Source organism: Typopeltis vanoorti, chromosome 9, assembly GCF_054136105.1.
Source record: "Typopeltis vanoorti isolate ZY-2024b chromosome 9, IOZ_Tvanoo_1.0, whole genome shotgun sequence".
Classification (NCBI taxonomy): Eukaryota; Metazoa; Arthropoda; class Arachnida; order Uropygi; family Thelyphonidae; genus Typopeltis; species Typopeltis vanoorti.
In genome coordinates this window covers 30,832,388-30,853,991 of record NC_143557.1, presented here as the reverse complement: position 1 = coordinate 30,853,991, position 21,604 = coordinate 30,832,388, and the positions used below count along the sequence as shown (strand labels likewise).

Sequence of the window (21,604 nt, the reverse complement as noted above, 5' to 3'; positions counted from 1 at the left end):
ATCAACTGTAGTTTTCAGCTGCTAGGCCTTGTTCCTACAGTAGGCTTTGTGTTTGTTGGTTAGTTTCTTTCGTGTAAAATAAAATTTAACTTGTACGTATTGTAACAATTAAAAAAAAGGTTGAATAATTTATAAGCGTATAAAAGGATATCACCTGTAAATTGTTGACATGCCACCCCTGGCATGCGTGCCATAGGTTCACCATCTAGGCTCTAGGTCAGTGGTTCTCAAACTGAGTGCCACAAGGGTGCTGTGAAATTTTGAATCGTTTATTTGAAAAAAGCAAAATATTCAATTGCCACAAAATAACTAAATCAAAAACAAAAAAATTATATATTTTGATTTTAATGGATGAAGCGTATATAAAAATTATCATTTTTTGTATCACTCTTATATTATATCCTGGGATTTCATTAGATCACCGCGTGTCGTAGTAACTAGATATGTGACGGCACATAAACACTAGGGAAAATGAACTAATGAATGGTTAGTTGTCCTGCTGTCTGTTTTAGTATTTCTCTGTTTAGTGTGACAAGTATTATACATGATCATTTCCCCTAAACAAAAATCATGAGTCTTTTGTCATCGGTGAGAATAAATGAAGTACGGTATTAAAGTCGTTAAATTCAACGAATAGAGGTTTTTCTTATTGTTATATATTCCAACTATAACGAGAGATATCGTAAACAAATGTTTTTCCTTTTTCCATCTGGAAAAAAAAATTATTTACTTGAAATAAATTTTAAAATAAAATAGTAAAGTTGCATATGCCCTTCAAAATCATGAATAATTTTTTCCTTAAAAAAAGAAGTGAAGATTCTAATAATAATAAATTTAGTTTAATCCTTTATCCAAGTGTGAGCAAACAAAGTTTGCACCTGAAAGTATCTTCAGGACTGGGGTAAGATGGTACAACACTAGGGGGCGACTCCTTGCAAAGGTGGAGCAAGCTACCAACATCCTATCTCAGTATCTCCCATAATGCAAAACACATCTCCTTGCGGATATGTCTAATGTTATGCATTAAGGGAAGGGCCACTACGCAGACTAGTTTCGATCTTTATTGAGGTCTTAATTAGAAGAAACACACGTATAAACCACAGTGAAAATTATTTAATTGTAAATATTTCATCCTAAGTATCTTAGGCCCTAACTGTATGTTATTCCTAATTTTTGTTTAAATACTGTACTGATGATGTCCTAAGATAAATAAAGAATCTCATGAAGACGTGCATAATGTGCTAAAGTAGTACAAAAAAAAAAAAAAAGTTAATTATTTAACACAGTTTTGTATGATAATTTCCCATACTTTAGGAATAGTAAGAACGTCGTTGCGGTTTAGGTTTGGTCTGTGTAGTAGGGCTTCAGAACTTTCTTTGTATAAACGTTCATGTTTAAATAAAGATCTATGTAAAAGTTTAGCCTTTTCTCAATGGATCCTATGGTTTGGATTTTCAATTCCGTGTTGAGAGAGGCCAGATTTCTGCGGTTTAAGAAGACGAATGTGGTCTTGATGTTCCAAGATGCGTTTCTGAACAGACCTACCTGTCTGTCCAAAGTAAGATAATTTGCATGAGCATGGAATCTCATAAACACCAGGTAACATCAAGGGTGAGAATTTGTCCTTAGGAGAAGGTAATAAGTTGTAAATTTGGTTGATAGGTTTGTAAGTAGTGGCAAAATTGTATAGCAAAATCAGGTCGCTACATTCACAATTCTTCTGCTCATCATCCATCTCAGAAATCTGGCATTATTAAATCACTAGTTTCCAGAGCACACAAATTCTGCTCCTCTGATGAATCTTTAAACCAGGAATTAGAGGTTATCAAAAATACAGCCATCCTAAATGGATATAATCCCAAAACAACTCAAAAAATCAACAGTCACTTCTGCATACATCAAACCAGACGGGAAGAAGTGCATAGGATTCCCATACCTTACGTTAAAGGCATCTCAGAACGTCTTTCTAAAATTATGAAGAAATACAATTTTGCCACTACTTACAAACCTATCAACCAAATTTACAACTTATTACCTTCTCCTAAGGACAAATTCTCACCCTTGATGTTACCTGGTGTTTATGAGATTCCATGCTCATGCAAATTATCTTACTTTGGACAGACAGGTAGGTCTGTTCAGAAACGCATCTCAGAACATCAAGACCACATTCGTCTTCTTAAACCGCAGAAATCTGGCCTCTCTCAACACGGAATTGAAAATCCAAACCATAGGATCCATTGGGAAAAGGCTAAACTTTTACATAGATCTTTATTTAAACATGAACGTTTATACAAAGAAAGTTCTGAAGCCCTACTACACAGACCAAACCTAAACCGCATGACGTTCTTACTATTCCTAAAGTATGAGAAATTATCATACAAAACTGTGTTAAATAATTAACGTTTTTTTTTTTTTTTTTTTTTTTTTTTGTACTATAGCACGTTATGCACATTTTCATGAGATTCTATTGTAATCATGCGCCCTAACTGTATGTTATTCCTAATTTTTGTTTAAATACTGTACTGATGATGTCCTAAGATACTTAGGATGAAATATTTACAATTAAATAATTTTCACCGTGGTTTATACGTGTGTTTCTTCTAATTATGAACGCACCACAGGTTTCGTTATTTAAAAAAATTTATTGAGGTCTCTTCAGTGGGAGCCAGTCCCAAGTGGAAATACCAGTCAGAAGTATTAGCAAGGTCATCATCCAGAGTAATTTATTAAAAAGGTGGCACACCAATTGGGCACTCCTATAGGTAGAGATGACCTTGCTAATGCTTCTGACTGGTATCTCCACTTGGGCCTGGCTCCCACTGAAGAGACCTCAATAAAGGTCGAAACTAGTCTGGGTAGTGGCCCTTCCCTTAATGCATAACATTAGACATATCTGCAAGGAGATGTGTTTTGCATTATGGGAGATACTGAGATAGGAGTGTTGGTATCTTGCTCCACCTTTGCAAGGAGTTGCCCTGGTGTTGTACTACCTTACCCCAGTCCTGAAGATACTTTCAGGCGCAAGTTTCAGTTTGCTCACACTTGGATAAAGGATTAAACTAAATTTATTATATTCTAACCAAGTGAAAAATAAACTTTCAAGTGAAGATTCGGACGATCAAGAAATGTCTACTTGTAGCAAAGCTAACGAACCAATTCGGACTAATAAATTATCAAAAACTGATACTTGCATTAATGAAGATTTGACTATTTTTAATGTTCAGCAACAAAAAAAAAGCACTAATGAAACAACAGAAACAGAAAGAATAAGTTCATGTAAAAAGGGAACAATGAAAAAGAATGTAAAAACTCGTTTATATCAAGAGAGCTATCTAAAAATGGGATTTACGTGGTGTGGTGATAAATTAATTCCCAGACCTAAGTGTATTTTGTGTGGTTTTGTTCTATCAAATGAGGCTATGGTTCCTAGCAAATTTTTGCGACATTTCTCCACAAAACATGACAACTTGTCGAATAAAAATCCTGAATATTTCAAAGAGTTAATAAATTTACAAGAAAAACAAAGTAAAAGTTTTGTAAGAAAGTTTACGATTTCCGACTGAGTTCAAGAAGCGAGTTATTTAGTCGCTGAAATAATTGTGAAGGAAATGAAGCCTCATACTATCGGCGAAACCTTGATTCGTCTGGCCTGTTCAGCAGTTGTGAGAACAATTTTTGGTACTGAGGCAGAAGAAGAAATAAAGAAGATTCCATTATCAAATGATACTGTGAGTAGGCATATTAATGATCTGATCTGTCAGTCGATATTGAAAAGTCAGTTATAACCAAAATAATCGAATCAAAATTTTCAGTTTGCAGTTAGATAAGTCAACTGATATCGGTGGTAAAGCACACTTACTTGTTTTTACTCGATTCATCAAAGATGATAATATTATCGAACAATTTCTATGCTGCAAGGAATTCGAAAAAACTACGATGGGAAAAGATGTTTTTGATATAATGAACACATATTTTAATACAAATGGTCTATCTTGGAAAACTTGTGTGTGTACAGATGGTGCACCTTCTATGGATGGAATTACAAAAAGGTTTGTTTCCTTTGCTAGAAAAGAAAATTAGAACATTATAACGACTCACTGCTTCATTCATCGTGAATCATTGGTGGCAAAGACAATAGGCTTGGAATTAAAAAATGTATTAGAAGAAATCATTCGGATGATTAATTATATCAAGGCCAGACCATTAAAATCTAGAATATTTGCAGGACTATGTGAAGAGATGCAATCTCATTACAAGAATTGTCTTCTTCATACCGAAGTAAGATGGCTTTCAAAAGGTTGCGTATTGGATCATTTTTTTGAACTTAAAGAAAAAATATTAATGTTTTTCCAAAATGAAGACAAACCAGAATTCTGTAAATTATTACAAGATGATTTTTGGTGTTCCAAACTATCCTATTTAACAGACATATTCGATCATCTGAACAAGCTGAACTCCAACATGCAAGGAAGAAATGAGAATATTTTGACATCAACAGATAAAATTAAAGCTTTTAAAGATAAAATAAAAATGTGGAAGATAAAATTAAGCACCAACAATGTAGAAATGTTCCTTAAAGTTGCCTCAGAAAATATAAGAACACTGATCTGCAAAAGCTTATTTACAGTTATTTAACATTGTTAGAAGAAAAAATCGATCATTATTTTCCAGAGATTTCAGTCAATTTATATGGTTGGATTCGAAATCCATTTGTAAAGTCAACATCAGCAATGAGTGAGTTACGTCTTATAGAAGCCGAAGAATTAATTGATATAAGTAACGATCGTACGTTGAGATTGAAGCATTCAGAAATGTGTCTGAATTCATTTTGGATAACAACTATGAAGGAGTACCCCAATATAGGATTCAAAGCACTTAACATCTTGTTGCAATTTTCTACATCTTATTTGTGTGAACTGGGTTTTTCTGCACTCGTAAATATTAAAACAGAGAAGAGAGAAAGACTAAAGGCCCTTGAAAATGAGATGAGAATATGTCTCTCAAAAACAAGGCCTAATATCAAAGAAATATGCAAACAACACCAGGCACATATTTCACATTAAGTTCATATTTTATTATCTGAACCTTTATAATAGCTTTTGTTTTGTATGTTTTTGGGTTGTTTGAAAATAAACCAATTTAGTTTAAATAAAATCTGTTTTCTTTTAAATGCACTTTCCTTCATATCTTTAGTATCTGTAATATCAATTTATTTATGGGTTATATATTCGAGTCTTTCAGAATCAATTAATCGGCACTTTACTCTCTATAAAAAGCAAATAATACTAGGGGTGCCATGAAATTTATTTATTGATTTTAGTGTGCCGCCAGACAAAAAAGTTTGAGAACCACTGCTCTAGGTAAATATGTTGCTGCTCTCATTCTCCCTCCCCTAAACCTTAGGATAGCTTTGCAGGAGCAATAGTTATTGCTGACTGAGTTGCTTGACACCATTATAAACAGTATGACATATCATTTGTTCTTAAAATTCCTGGATTTATATGAAGAAATATCAGTGCATTGTCACTGTTTCTATTCTCATTATTATTTCCTCCAGACTTCATTGGACCCTGCATTACACCATACATGTCCCCCCCCCCCATTTCCCAAGTGACTAAGTGACTGTACCCACAAGATACCACCAAACCCACCATTCACCATGGCAACTCTCTCTCTCTGCATTAACGACTTTCTCTACACTAACACTCTCACTTGCCTAGAGAACAACATTCTCATGCCTTCGTCCATCCTCTTTCAATTGCACTCTATTTCTTGCATACAGCTCTCTTGTATCCTCAAATGCACTCCAAGCATCCACATAATCCAAGCCTATTTTTTGACATATTTTTGCTATTATGCCATTTATTATGGATGCTCTTCTTCTCATCTCTGCATTATCATACCTATCATCCACTTCATCCACAGGTAACATACTATCCTCCCTCTCACACTCTTCTGCTGTAAAACTTCAAGCACTTCTCTAATATTCTATTTTACACTCCATGAATGGAGTGTAAAATAGAATACTAAATCTGCCTAAATACTAAAATAGAATTCTAAATCTGCCATACATGGAAATGATTTGAATATGCACATGATTCAAGCACATTAAATGGAACATCTCTTCCTTAGTGTGAAGTGCAATGCACATTGTTTAATTAACACAAAGACAGTTGAAAGTAGGAAATAAATTAAACATGTAGTGTTCGTAAGACCTCTCAACCTGTTTATATGAGAACAATGTGAGATATAACAGTGTAAGAGAAAATTAGATAAAAAAAATGTTTCATGACATTAAGAAACAGGGGTTTAAATTCATAACAAAATCTTAAAAAGCAGGTAACACAGAAAAAGCTTAGCTACATCTTATTTTTCAATACAATAGATAAACATACTGTCTTTTACTGTTGACATAAAAAGAAGCATAAAAGCATTTTCAGCAGATTAGTCATATCAGTGATATTCTTCTTAGGCTTTTTAAGATAGCATGATTCATATGCAAAGTAACAACTTTGAAATAAATTATCAGCAACTTTTATTTTCAAACTAAAATTAACTGAAACAGTACTATTTCATTTAACATCAATAGCATAAATAAAACAAATATATTTTGTTTCAGTCTTTTATCATTGAATTTATTGCAGTATAGTTTAATTAGAATTCTTCTAATATAATATAAGGATGAAAATTAAAAACATCATGTTTAAAAAAAGTGAAGCATTGCATTATCAGTTTGCCTTATACATACATGAAACAAATCACAACACCAGTAATATCAGGAACATCATGCCTCTAGACTTGAAACTTGCCAGCTCTGAAATTTGTAATTTGATTATATGAGGTACGCAGTTAATTGCAGTTTGGATAATGCAGAGTTCACTGTATTATTGTTATTACGACACTTTCATATCCGCTTTATTAACATCTGTGGTATTAACACTAACATAAATGATGTTCACTATCTCTTGCACTCATCTAGACCAGACACCTTACTCTTAGCAGAAATCTAAATTGCAACTACAGCCACTCCTTCATAATTCTTTTTGCTTATAAGCGTATAGTTGTGCCTTTGCAAAAACTGACATTGCTTGCCAGAGATTGGGAAAAGGGGACCACAGTTCCAACTGGCTCCCCTTTTCAACACCACTGACAAAGCTGAATGAGATGCAGAACTTTGCTCTAAGCCAGTGTTTCTCAAACTTTTTTCGACTACAGAACACTTCACAAATCCTGAAATTTTCGTGGAACACCTTGGTTATTTGGTAATGTATAAATTAATACTTAATTGGCAATTTAGCTGATTTTTTTATTATTAATCAGTAATTGATAATTAATTCTTGATTAATAATTAATTAACATCACTTAAACCATCATTAAATTAATTTGTGCTGACATTAATTGAAAAATGACAAATTCCAGAACTTCTCGCGGAACACCTATTCACCTTCCGCGGAACACCAGTGTTCCAGGAAACACCAGTTGAGAACCACTGCTCTAAACAATGACCCAATGCAAATCATACCTCTACCTGAATTCCTGATAACCATCTTCATTCTCCTGATAGATTTCTTTTTGACCCATTCTCTTTTCAGATATACTGCAGAAGTCATTTCTCCCCTTAACAACACAGACCACAATCTTATGCAAGTCTCGCTTCTTTCAGAATGCCATTCTTCCAACTACTCCTGATCATCTCACTTGGCATTATAAAGGGGCTATGTAGGATGATCTCCAAAATTTCTACTCCTTCTTTCCAAGGTCTGACTATTGCTTCTGCTCCTCCAACCCAGACAACTGCTCTGAGCAAGTCACAGAAACGAAACTGTCCTCACTGGCATGAAGGTTTTCAGTACCTATTCTACAGAAATCTTTGTTCACTTTTGAAGCTCTGGTTCAATAGAAAACATAACAAAGCAATTTAAGAAAAAAAAATCATCTTACTATAGGTGGCTTGCAACAAGAATTGTAGCTTGTACTCAGCTTATGCTGAAGCACATAACAAATGCAAAATGATCATCAGCAGTTGGCCTATATGAAATCAACTGATTTCATAAAGGCCAGCAGCAGAAAACTTGCCACCTGTCAAATGGAAGCAGTGCCTTCTGGTCCTTTGCTAAGGCCATTAGATGCCACTTACATATCTCTCTCTCTCTCTCTCTCTTTCTCTTTCTCTTGTCCTAATGGCACCACTGTTATAACACCCAAAGCCAAAAGCAAACCTCCTAGCCTCCTTTTCTTCAAACTCCTGCATAAATAACCAAAGCAAATTGTCTCCTGCTATATCCGAATCTGAGCATCCTATACCTCGTATAGTTTTTGAGCAAAAAGACATCAGAAAATTACTAATTCGTTTGGACACTAAAAAGTCTTTCGGTCCTGATGGCATCTTGCCAGTTGTACCTGAACATTGTGCTCTAGAGTTAACACTTGTCCTGTATCGTCTATATACAATATTTTATACTTATTTGATGTATAGACGTAATCATATATCCAGCCCTTTCCAAAAAAGCATGATAGAGTCCTTTCCAAAATAATGGAGAGAGTCATTAATAAACAACTTTTCCTCTACCTAGAGGCTCAGCATTTAATCAGCAACCACTGATATGGATTCTGCCATTCAAGATGCATTGTTGAACTCTTAATTTATATATTATCCACTCCTAATAAAGTGCCATGGAAAGGTTCAGAAAAATATGTGCTATCACTCCTGACATTTCCAGGGCTTTTGATTGCACTAGCATTAAGGTTTGCTAAACAAATTGTCATCCTTTGGCCTATTTACTGCCATCCTCTGTAATTGGGCAGCCAACTTTCTCTCTGGTCATTCACTGCATGCTGTGGTGGGTGGTTTCTTCTCTTCCAGCTTTACCACAATGTAGGTATACCTTTGGTTCTGTTACCTGCTCTCACCCTCTCTCTCTCTCTCTCCTTGTACATAAATGACTTATCCTGAGTCACCACTAATCCTGTTTACAGCTTTGTGGATGATAATACTTTCCATTCATTCTACTCATTTGACAAAGCATGCAGTGCTCAGACATTCTACTCTTCAAGATCATCTACAACCAGTGCCTTAAACATTGATTTACTTACCACCTTTCAGTGATGTGAGGAGACAACCTGGTCACCTTCTGTGCTGCCAAAATGTAGTTTTGCCTTTTCTCTTGCAAAATAATTTTCAATTCTCCTACCCTTACCCTCATTTATATGCCAGTCACCAAAAAGGATCAGATATCTCTGCTTGGACTATCATTTATAGCCAGTCTCTTCTGGCACAAACACATCACATCAATAGCTTCCTCAGCATTCTACAGTGTTCAAGACACTAATTTACACCCATCTGACTCTTAACTCTATACAAATCCATCCATCCATAGAATGCTACTCAAATGATTTGGGGATGGTGAATAAATAATCAGCTCATAGATAATTACTCTCTTACAGATTTCCTTCCACCTCTTTCTCACAAATGCATTGCTTCAGTACAGGTACATCACTACTCCACTGAACTGGCAACCATTGTTTCTTCACTTTCTGTTTTTTGCATATTAAAACAAGAGCAGGAGCTGCCCAGTTCCTATTCACTGCAACTGCAAACACACATACACACATGGAATGGGCTTCTCTTTTTTCTCTTTTATTTCATCTACCTTTGTCCTATCAAACAGCCTTCCTTGTGAAGTATTTCCGAACAACTACAAGCTGTACCGCTTCAAGAAAAATGGCATTAAACTTCTATCTCAATCCTTATCTGCATTCCTATATGGCACTGATATGCCTTTTATGGAGTTTAACTCATCACAAGAGATCTCACTGGAAACGCATTTTAACTATCATATTGAATCTTTAACTCATTCACTCTTGCATTCACAGTACATTCAGCAATACATTCCATTCACTTTCGCCACTTTCCACACCTTTTTTTAACACAATAGATCACCTGTGTGGCCTGACAATGTCTGACCAATGCTTTATACAGTGGTATCAACCACTACCTTATCAGTATGTTCCCCCCCCTCCTCCTCCCATAATAGGAGCAATGTGCTGTGTAATACGATATTTGCATTGTACCTTCTGAACTTCAGGCTGCTTTTGGTCATTACACCCAGTCTTGAATGTCATCCATCTCCTGAAACAGTTCCAGCAAGTCAGCACAGCTATATACTTCTGCTTTCCAAAGTGCAACACCTTACACTTATTAACATTAAGTGTAAGGTGTTGCACTGCATCCCCATTCATTCATCCAATGGAAAAATCTTTTCAGATATTCCTGAAGTGAGTTAATATAATCATCGCTCTTCTATCTCTAACTTTACGTCATCAGTAAAGAGCAGCTGAATATTATCTGTCAGTTCATATGAAATATCATTAACAGATATGTGAAATCATATGGGCAAAAAAAAAAAAAAAAGAAGAAGGGAAAAAAAAAGAAAGAGATGCATGTATACTACTTGTTACTTATTTTTATTGGGGAGGGCTAATTAAACACATGAACACATCAAGTTTTGATAGAAGTTGTAACGTCACAGTGTGATCCCTTGTTGTTGTCGAGTCCATTGAAGAACTTCTAGATATGACCGTGGATCAGTAGAACTGCTTTTTCAATCTGTTGAACTTTGATGGAGTAGAGCTTTTCTACTCCATCAAAGTTGAGGGTTATTGTCAATTTTCTATGAAGCAGCAGAAATTGCTGGACAAGAATAAATATGGACAGGTGTTAGTTCAACTCCTGGACAGTTTTTGCATGTTTCACAGCTCCTACTACTGTAAGGCTGAATTTTCATGCCTTTAAAATGTTCCATCCTTAGTCTGGTGATGATTGTGGTTATTTCTCTATTTTATTAATTTCGCTGATTTTCTTTCTTTTTCTTGATAGTTTGTTTTACCAATCTTATTTTGGCAACAGAGTTAGTATCGGCTAGTGATAGTGAGTGTAATTTTTGAGGTAAGTATCTTGTTTCTTTGGCTAGTCTGTCTTATTGAAGGCAATGTCATTCATTGCCTTCAATATTTACATGGACTGGTATCCATTGCAGTGTGCAGTTCTTATTTTGTAAGGTTGTTAGTAGTTCATGAATTTCCTGTGTGAGTTTTGTTTTTCCATTTTTTAATGCCTCAAGTGCAGATTTGGAGTTGCTGTACATGGTTATTCCTTTCTTAATGTTTATTACTGGATTTAAGAGATAGAATTTGAGAGCTGTTTGTATGGCTGTTAATTCACAAGTGAAGTTTGAAGCCTTCAAACTTCACTTGTGGTTTTGATTTGCATTTCCTTACCTCCAGGTATAGTTAGAAAAACTCCTGAACCTCCTTGGTTGAGTGCTTCATTAGATGATCCATCAGTGTAGACAATGACATGGTTTGGATTATTTAAGTGATGTATAGTGTCAAGGCCTTTTCTTTTATTTTCTTGCTGTGAATCCTTTTTTTGAACAAGGTTCAAGGAGATTTAAGTTTATTATTGTGTTTTTTGATAGAATAGTGGAAAAAAATGGCTCTTTGCTTATTTCAATGGATAGGTGCTCTAAGTCAATCTGTTTTCTAATTTCTTGATCATATTATAACGTAGATGATCGTTTTAGTCTAGAATTTCTTGTCCAGACAATTTACTGAAATGAAGGTCTAAATTGGTTTGGACATTGATATTATAGTGACTCAGTAAATGGCATTATACAGTGGAAGTGTTGTGTGCATTATGTAATCAAAATAGAAACTTGATGTGAAAAAAACCTTTGTGTGTGTGTGTGTGTGTGAGAGAGAGAGAGAGAGAGAATGAGTGTGTGAGTGAGAAGTAGCATAGCCATGAAGTGTTTTACCCAAGCAAACTTTTGTTTAAAATTTTGCTTGGGCTTGGTTAAAATAAGGATGAAAATAAAAATATAACTCTTTTCAATGATAATATGAAATATGTAGTTGTTCTGTAGTTTAATACCCATATTATAAACTTATTTCCTATTTTTTAAATTGATGAACAACATAACCATGATTTGAAGTACCCTCAGTAGCCATTGGAATACAAACAATCTATGCCTTATAAAAAATACAATAAATAATCAAAGCAGGTAGCAGTTGGTAGTTTGGTGTTTTTTTCAGCACGTGAGTTCTACCAGTATAGCTGAACTTTGAAAAGGGATAATCATGGGTAGTATGTAGATAGCCAAGTGCCATTATATTATTAGAGCACATAGAGTGAATCATTCCAGCATTGTTTCAAAGATCCACAATTATTGGCAATATGAAAAGAAGACAACCAACAGTTGAAAGTGATCTGCTACAGAAAATTCAATAAGTCCACTGAAATTAAAGAACAGAAAGACATAGATCATTAAGATGATAGTGAAAATAGACCCTTTGAGGGGAATGTTTGCATTGAGCCATTTGTGATTAGAAAAAAAGTATGCAAGCTAAAGGAATCACTCTCTCCCTCTCTCTCACATGCATCTTTCTAATGATAAATCATGGTTAATGATTGTGAAGTATACAAGCATTTTGTTCATTATGTTGGAGGTTTAATGGATTTTTTACAACACTCAAAAAGAATTAAAATAGAATTTATACTTCCTATTTTTCGTCCTAGTCACTAGGACATCTACGGGGATTACAAACACAATTAATGTAACATGCACACAAAAACTTACAATACTAAGCCCAACCACGTGGGTGACACTAAAGTCCTATCTAGGTGGAGCGCCCTCTAAGGGTGGTAGTAGGTGGCCTGGAATGTAAGGTGGGACCTCTGGTGATGAGTGTTTCCCAAATCTTCGGAAGCTTAATGCAACCGAATTTATTAAGATTTGGTTGGTTTCTGAGAGCTGCTGCTGCTTCTAAGAAAAGACTCTCTTTCTTGAATTTGCTGTGGTGGAGCATGGTGGTTTTCTTCCATGACATGCTTCACCACAGCAAATTCAAGAAAGAGAGTCTTTTCTTAGAAGCAGCAGCAGCTCTCAGAAACCAGCCAAATCTTAATAAATACGGTTGCATTAAGCTTCCGAAGATTTGGGAAACACTCATCACCAGAGGTCCCACCTTACATTCCAGGCCACCTACTACCGCCCTTAGAGGGCGCTCCACCTACCTACTACTGCCCTTAGAGGGTGCTCCACCTAGATAGGACTTTAGTGTCACCCACGTGGTTGGGCTTAGTATTGTAAATTTTTGTGTGCATGTTACATTAATTGTTTTTGTAATCCCCATAGATGTCCTAGTGACTAGGACGAAATATAGGAAGTATTAAATTCTTTTTTAATTCTTTTTGAGTGTTGTAAAAAATCCATTAAACCTCCAACATAATGTCCTCACAGCACTTAAGCCTCTACACAAGCATTTTGTTCATCCATTAGCAACTCACTGTTTTCTAATGGGTTTGACATCCTCTTGTGACTGAGTACCTTGCTGTTAAACTTGAATTGCATAGATAGTTTGTTCTTCTAAGTGAGAAATAATGTTCATCAGTTTGTTGTGAAACCATTACTGTGTTTATTGGAATCCCAAAGTAACATAAATCCATGTTTTGTTTCAAGAGCAGGATTCTTAGCTTATTTAACCCTTGGTCTGCATATAGTAGTAGTGCACTATAGGTTTTCATCCTTTTACAAATAAGAATTCACATTAAAAAAAAAACAAAATACTCTTCTCTTCTCACAGCCAAGCCACTATTGAATTTTGCTGAGATAAGCTTTGAAATTACTATTTGACTTTTGGATTCACTACTGTACTCTTCATATGAGCCTCTGTACAGCACTTAGGTCAGGACAGGTGTCTTCAGAAAACTCACTTCATTATTATGTGGGATACGTTTGTATTTCAGTGAGTACTGAGTGTATTTGCGTGTTTCTGTATAATGTTTATTTCATATTCAGTTATTCATTTTAATAGGAATGCCAGTATTGGTGAAAATAGTGAACCTAGCCTTTTGAGGTAAGCAATTTTTTTTTTTTTTTAACATATAAGTATGAACTGAGCTGATTAAAGTTTATTATTATCATAATGCCATGGAGTCGAGAGGATCACTGCAGTTATTAGCTGCTCTAGATCACACGCATGCTTTCTTAGCCGCACCTTAAACTCATTCACTGCTTGCACACTTGCTGCCCTGCCATTCTCCATGCATGGAACTACTGGGATGATAGCCTTATTGAATCAGTGGCATAGCTAGAGCAGTTGCTGCCCGGGGTGGTCCCTGAATTTTCTCAATACAAACCAAAAATACTACAAAAAGTTAAAATGACTTATAGGGAAATAAATTAAAAGACTGTTTATTTTTGAAGTAAAACTTTAATTTCAACATTCTAAAATGTTATTTTTCTTGCCTTTCTGTTAGCAAAATCGTTGATGACATTACATTGGAGAAGTCTATTTCATAGTAATGTAGGTAATTCTTAATCAAATTTTATTTTAAAAAACTCCTCTCACAACTAGCAACACTTACAGCAATTGTGAGAAAAATTTGCAGTAGTATTACAATATTTGGAACTGAGTTCTCGAGACTGTATTTTAGAATTAACTGCAAAAGTTCAAAGAGGTTCAAAGTGCCGCCCGGGGCGGACCACCCCCCTCCGCACCCCCTAGCTACGGCACTGTATTGAATGAGAATTTGAAATCAATTTTGATGATTGGGAACCCTGACTTTGATCCCTCAGTTAAGTGTTTTCATTCATAAAAATAATTCTATGCTTCTCACTAGTTTCCTCCAAATTTTTTTGTACAAAGTTATATTCTATATTTTGTTAATTATTGTTCATTAAAAAGGCTACCCTTGTGATGATACACAAAAAAAGGTGAAGTAGAAGACTTGACAAACTACTGATCCATCATTCTACTATCAGTGGTTTACAAAGTGTTTACAAAATTCTTGGCTCATAGGCTTTGTGCAATTCTAGACCTAGCACAACCAAAAGAACAGGCAGGCAGGCAGGCTTTCAAAGTAGCTTTACAAGTGCAACAGATTATCAAATGGTGTAATGAATATCGACTACCATTATGTCTTGGTTTTATTGATTATTAGAAAGCTTTTGATTCAGTAAAAACTTGTGCAATACTTTGATCGTTACGAAACCAGCAACTGGAGCAGCCATACTGGATGTTTCAGGACCATCAGATCAGCAGACACCAGTGCAACAGCAGCAGTTTATTTTAACGGAATCATCTCTACTGTGGAAATGCATAAGACAAGGCTGCGCAATATCTCCAAAACCATTAACAGCATGCCTAGAAGAAATATTCAAACTTCTTGATTGGGAAGAAAATGGCCTGAAGATAAATGGAAGATATTTAAGCCATTTACACTTTGCAGATGATATAGTTATCTTTACTTCAGCTGCACATGAATTACATACTCATATTCATGAATTCCAAATTGCTAGCAAAGCAGTTGGCCTAAAGATAAACCTGAAGAAGACACTCATGTTATATTCAATAATATTCTCAACCCGAAATAATCAAAACCAATGATGAAATTTAACAAGTAGATGATTACATATACCACGGGTGGCCAAACTTTTAGACGTTGGTGGCTACTTACCTAGTGAAAATATCTCTGCGGACAACTATAGATGCGATCAAAAATTGTGGAATATTTTCGAGATTTTTAAAAGTTTATAAGGCAATAAATATAACAAAAAAAAAAGAAAGTTTATTATTCATGACTATATTAAAAAAATAATAATAATAAAAAACTAAATAAAATTATACAAACAAAATTGAATATTTTAATTTAATTGGACAATACCTGACATTGCATAGATGCAGCTAAGCGATCATAATCTGGATTGTACGAACTTAAAGAAATTCATAAACACAATTCCAGATGTTGATCACTTAGCTGCGATCTACGCTTTGTCTTAATAGCATTCATACATGAGAATGCCGATTCGCACAAATAAGTTGATCCAAAAAATGCGTTAAAATAAGCGGAAATTCTCCAAATATTTCGATATTTACTTTTGTGGATCAACTTCCAAAAACTATTATTTGAAGCAATTGATTTGAGGTGGATATCGCATTTCATATTTATAATTTCTTCTTCCAAATCTACTCTATTTGTGTCGAGAAATTCATTCAATTTTGATGCTGTATTCTCAACATTAATATTTTCATTGAAGGGATATGATAAAAAAGTATCTATATCATCGAGCTTACTGATTCGTTCATTAAAAGTCTTATGCTTTCAGTGTGTTTATTAAAGGTGACATTTTGTATATCCCTTGAGTGGTCGGTCAAATTTTTAAAATGTTTCAATTCGCACCGCTTTAATTTTATTTCAAGCATGTTTAAGTTTTCCTTGAATGATTTTAAGGAGCTTATCATATCAATGATTTTTTTTCGTTGTAATTCTAAGTTTAGGTTATTTAGTTTTTCTGTAATGTCACAGAAAAAGGCGAGGTCAAGTAGCTATTCTTTATCATTTAATTCTGGATGTGAATGTTTTTCAAAAACGAATTTATTTCTGGAAGAAGTTCTCTGAATCTTGCTAAAAATGTGGCGCGGCTTAACCATCTTAGGTCAGTATGTAATAATAATTCACTATGCTCACTCTCGCATTCTTTTAGCAAAGCCAGAAATTTACGACACAGCAAGCTATTTGATCTTATTGAATTAACAATTTTGAAAGCAACATTCATAACATGATCGAATTTCAGCACTTTTGAACACAAGGCCTGCTTATGGATGATGCAATGATAGTCCACAAAACTTGGAATATCTTCATCATTTTTACAAAGAGTGACGAAACCGATTTTATTATCTACCATTGCAGGCGCTCTGTCCGTAGTTATTGACACTAACTTATGAATTCGAAAACTTGTATGTACAATGTAATTCTTAAATAAATCATAAATATCTTGACCCTCTTGCTCGTCCTTGAATTGGAATAATGGTTAATAATTCTTCTGTGGCCGACATATCCTCAAAAACTATTTGAATAAAAATACATAATTGTGCAGTACCAGCATAATCAGTAGATTCGTCAAACTGTAGAGACAATAAATTGCACTTGCTTATGTTTTCATGCAGAATCTCTTCAAGGTTCCAGCTCTACGCATGATTGTGTTTCGTGATAATGACATATTGTTAATAGCAGTTATTTCTGATTTATTCTTAAAATTTTGAAATAATATTTCACCAGCTTTGATGAAGGCTTCCTTCCATATCTTCCATTCTCCATCTTGAAACAGCTTATTTCATTTAATTAAAGTTTCAGCAACTTTGAATGATGCATTTGTAGCAGCCTTTGTGCCTGTATTGTACTTGATGAAAATATTTTGTTGTGCTGTCAGTAGTGTCTTCATTTGATGTATTACCTTTGCTTTTCTTAAGGCAGTGCCCTGTAGTTTTGTCTTTCATCATAATAAAGAAAAAATCTTCTTCCCATTCTTTATGATAGTGATAAGTTTTTATTTTTTTCACACTTGTTCTTGGCTCACTCATTGTTATCCTTAATTGTTTTTTTTTTTTTTTTTTTTTTTTTTTTTTTTTTTTTTTTTAAACAATACTAATTGCATTCACTTACTTAATTTAAAATAATACACACTAAACATCGATAAATGGAAAACGATTTCATGGGATTACTCGGTACTATAATACTGGATAATCGAGACACTTTGGCTGCAAGAGTCTTGATCAAGAACAATATACAGATGGACTGTCAACTGCCAGTGTACGTCATCAAACATGTTACCATTGGGTGCGTTTAGCACCATCAAGCGAATGTTTCTGGACGAAGCTAATTATGTGACTGCTGTAAAGCGATGGCTTCGTTATTAACCGCTAAATTATAAACTTTACATCAGATTAGAAATAAATTAGTTTGACATGTTTGACAATTTTTTTATCAATTAATAATTTTGATTATCATTTATCTATTCATTTTCAATCTATTTATTCATTTAATTTGCTACATTCAGGTGCCTTGCGGTCGACGTCTTGGCCACCCCTGACATATACTTTGGATAAAGAATATCAATGGAACAAAATATTATGGATGCAATTAAAAGACTCATAAATTTTGGGTAGAAAGCATTTGGAAAATTACAGTCGATATTTAAAAGGCAATTACCATTATGCCTGAAAAGAAATGTTTTTAATCAGTGTTTCCTATATTGACATAGGGCTAAAATGTGACACATGGATACTAAATGCAAAGGAAATTCAGAAATTAAAATCAACACAATTTATGGAAAGAAGTATGTTCAGTATGACAAGATTGGATCACAAAAGGTATACATGGCTAAGAGAGCAAGCCGAAGTCTCTGACATCATAGGAAGAGTGAAACATCTGAAGTGGCAATGGACTGGGCATATTGCTTGAAGACAAGTTCAACGATAAACAATAAATTACACAGTAATTAATTTTAATAAAATGAAAGTACAGATATTTCGTACTGAAAATAACAGTACATCATCTGTGTGTAGAAACAAGCAAATCAAAGGAATGAGAATACATAGTACATACAGAAGTCTATGGTTTACCAATTAAAAACTGTTGCCATGTGCTATAAATTAATATTAATAAATAATAATATTAAAATATTATTAAAGCTATTTTTGATGGTTATATAAGATAAGAATCTCACAAACTTCTGGGGGATAGAGAGACTATCGTTCTGATTCAGATTTGGCCAATGTTAAAGGGCTTTGCAGCTTTCTTTGAGAAGGTATTCATATTTAAACCTGCTTCTAGGGAGAAGATGAGCTTCATCCCACTGGATACCATGTTTAGTGTCAACACAATGTTGTGACAGACCAGACTTTTGAGGTTTCATGTATTCGATATAATATTGATGTTCATTAACTCATTTTTCCACAGAATGGCCTGTCTGCCAAAAGTATGTTAGATTATATTCACAACGTACATGGTAAACATCAACTAATGATAGAGGTGACAGTTTGTCTTTTGTAGACGGCAACAGATGAGAAATTTTGTTGATAGGAAATTATGTGAAGATGAGATGATACTTCTTCAAAATTTCTACCAGTCGGTTCAAAGAAGCAGAAATATAAGGGATTGGAATCCTGCAGCCTGTTGAAGAATCCTGAGGTGTTGGAACATAGGAGTCAGTTATTTGCTAGATTTGGTAGCAAGGCTTATACATTGGTCATACATAACTGGTAATTAGTTTACGGAATTAACAACGCATATAAAGTATATTAATTAAAGGCAACTTTAATGAATAACTTCTATATTTTGGCAACGTCACATTGCCATCTTCAGGAACATAAAGATATGGTATGTGCACACAGGCACTAACAAAAGCAAATGAGGAAGAAAGCAAGAAACTAATATTGTTCCTAAAGTCCTAATGGTGCCCTCTGGCAGGCTAATTTGGTTGTCTTGACAGTTGGGCTGAAGTTCTCATAATGTAAGTCTCCCAAATTTTGGGTAGTTTCATGCCCAAATTTGTTGAGGTTAGGAACGTTTTTTATAGCTGCTGATGATTCCTTGAATAATCTTTCGTATTTAAACTTGTTGCGGTGTATTTTTTTGTTTTCTTCCGATGAATTCTATGGTGGGTATCTAAGGCATGGTCTGCCAGCCCAGAGCGGCTGTACTGGTGAAACCGGATGTAGTCTTTGTGTTCTGAAATCCTGATATTTGCTGTCCTGCCTGTTTGGTCAAAGTAGGACAATTTGCAGCTGCAAGGGACCTGGTATACACCTGGTAGGTGTAGAAGAAGTGGTTGGTCTTTGGTAGAGCGTATAAGGGATGCCAACTTTTTATATGGTCTGTAACAAGAAGTAAGGTCATATTTTTTGAGGATATTGGTTATTTTCTCAGAGGTGCCCTGGATGTAGAGGATGGTGATAGATTTGGTGTAATCTTTATTGTGGTGGAGGGGGGGGGGTTGTGGTTTACTGGTTTTAGTATTTCTTGGATTTTTTGGGGGTTATAGCCATTGGTTAAGAAAGTGTTGAGGATGTGGTTCAGTTTAGTGGTTACGGCCTTGTCATCTAAGCAGATTAATTTTGCCCTCTTATATAGTGTTTTTATAACCCCATATTGTTGTGAGGGGGGGGGGGAATTGCTGGTGGATGTATCTGCCAGTATGGGTGGGTTTTCTGTAAACAGAGAAAACCAAAGATCCATCAAGCTTGCGAGTGATTAAAGTGTCTAGGAAGGGGAGGGTGTTGTTTTCCTCTTTTTCTAAGGTGAACTGGACTCTTGGGTGTTGGTTGTTTAAGTGTGTTAGGAAGGAGGGGAGTGTGTCTGACCCATGTGGCCAAATAGCGAACACATCATCCACGTAACGAAGCCAAATAGTGGATTTTTGTGGGGCAGAGTTTAAGGCTTTCTCTTCAAAGGTCTCCATAAAGAAATTGGCCAAGGGTGGAGAAAGTGGTGAACCCATACCCTCCCCTCTATCTGTTTATAAAACTTTCCTTGCCAAACGAAATAGCCTGAGTTCATTGCGAACCGAAAGGGCTGAGATATCGGGAAGAAACTTTGAGTAGGACATTAGTGAATAGGGAGGAGACGTCAAAACTGACGTTTATGGCAGTGTGTTGGAGTGAGAGGTTGTCTATACTGGCTTTAAAGTGGACTGAGTTTTTTATGTGTGATGGTGTGTTGCCAGTATAGTGTGTGAGCGTTTTGGCTAAATGTTTGGCTAATTTATATGTGGGGGGAATCAATGCCATCTACTATGGGACGTAATGGCACATTTTGTTTATGTATTTTTGGGAGTCCATATAATCGGGGGGGAGTCTAGAGTTATAAGGTTTTAGTTTGTTAGTGACTTCCACAGGCCAAGAAGTGACTTTCTTAAGGAGTCTGTGGAGAGTTCTAATCTGAGAGCTGGTAGGATTATATTCAATAGGGAGGTAAGTAGTATGGTCTAGTACTAAAGCATTAAGCTTACCTTTGTAGTCCTTTTGATTGAGCACTACAGTGGCGTTTCCCTTATCCGCTTTGGTGATTACTATTTTTTTGTTCATCTTCATTTCTAGTAGGGTTGCATATTCGTCTTTGGATAAGTTGGTTTTTGGAGGTTTGGCTTTAGTGAGAACACCGGCTACATCCAGTCTGACGTTGTTTGCGATATGGTTAAGAAGGTTGCGAATCCCACGTTCTATTTGGATCATGATTTCCTTGATAGGTATTCTTTTAGGGGCTAATGCGAAATTCTGACCACGTGCAAGTGCGGTGAGTGCTTCAGGCTTTAAAACTACCGACGTGAGGTTGACTGCAGTGTTGAGTGGTGGCTGTGGTAAGGAAGTAGAATTCTTTATCAGGTTTTTGTATTTTTTCAAGTGCCAACTTTGTATTTTTTCAAATTCTTTTCTTGATGATGCGCATGAGACGTCATAAAGTATCGTTCAAAGATCATGGCCGAGTGTATTCGAAAGCTCTTCCTCTAGCACCCGTAAGGTTTTGTTTTCGTCGGCAAGGAGAACACGCATAGTGGTAATTTTTTCTCTTAATAGGGCAGAGCTTTCTGTGAATTAAAACGGTGCTTCAATTTAATACAATTAGGGATTACCTCGTTATCTCGGCAGTGTTTTTAGTACGTCAGACGATTTAGTTATCTTGATATCTTCAACCTCATTTTGCCGTATTGTCAGGCCTTTTGTGTGATGGGATCTCCGTGGATGATCGTAATTCTAATAGCAA

The 21,604-nt window shown here is 35.2% G+C and overlaps 1 protein-coding gene across 2 annotated transcripts in view; it reads left to right on the top strand.

Annotated features, from left to right (window-relative positions):
* Positions 1 to 21,604, top strand: part of Nprl3 (GATOR complex protein Nprl3) — a 654,348-nt gene that overhangs the window by 116,261 nt on the left and 516,483 nt on the right. For both annotated transcript variants that reach the window (XM_090398550.1, XM_090398549.1), the window contains exon 3: positions 13,876 to 13,917. In XM_090398550.1, the coding sequence (XP_090254676.1) occupies positions 13,876 to 13,917 (42 nt within the window). The remainder of the gene's footprint in view (positions 1 to 13,875; positions 13,918 to 21,604) is intronic.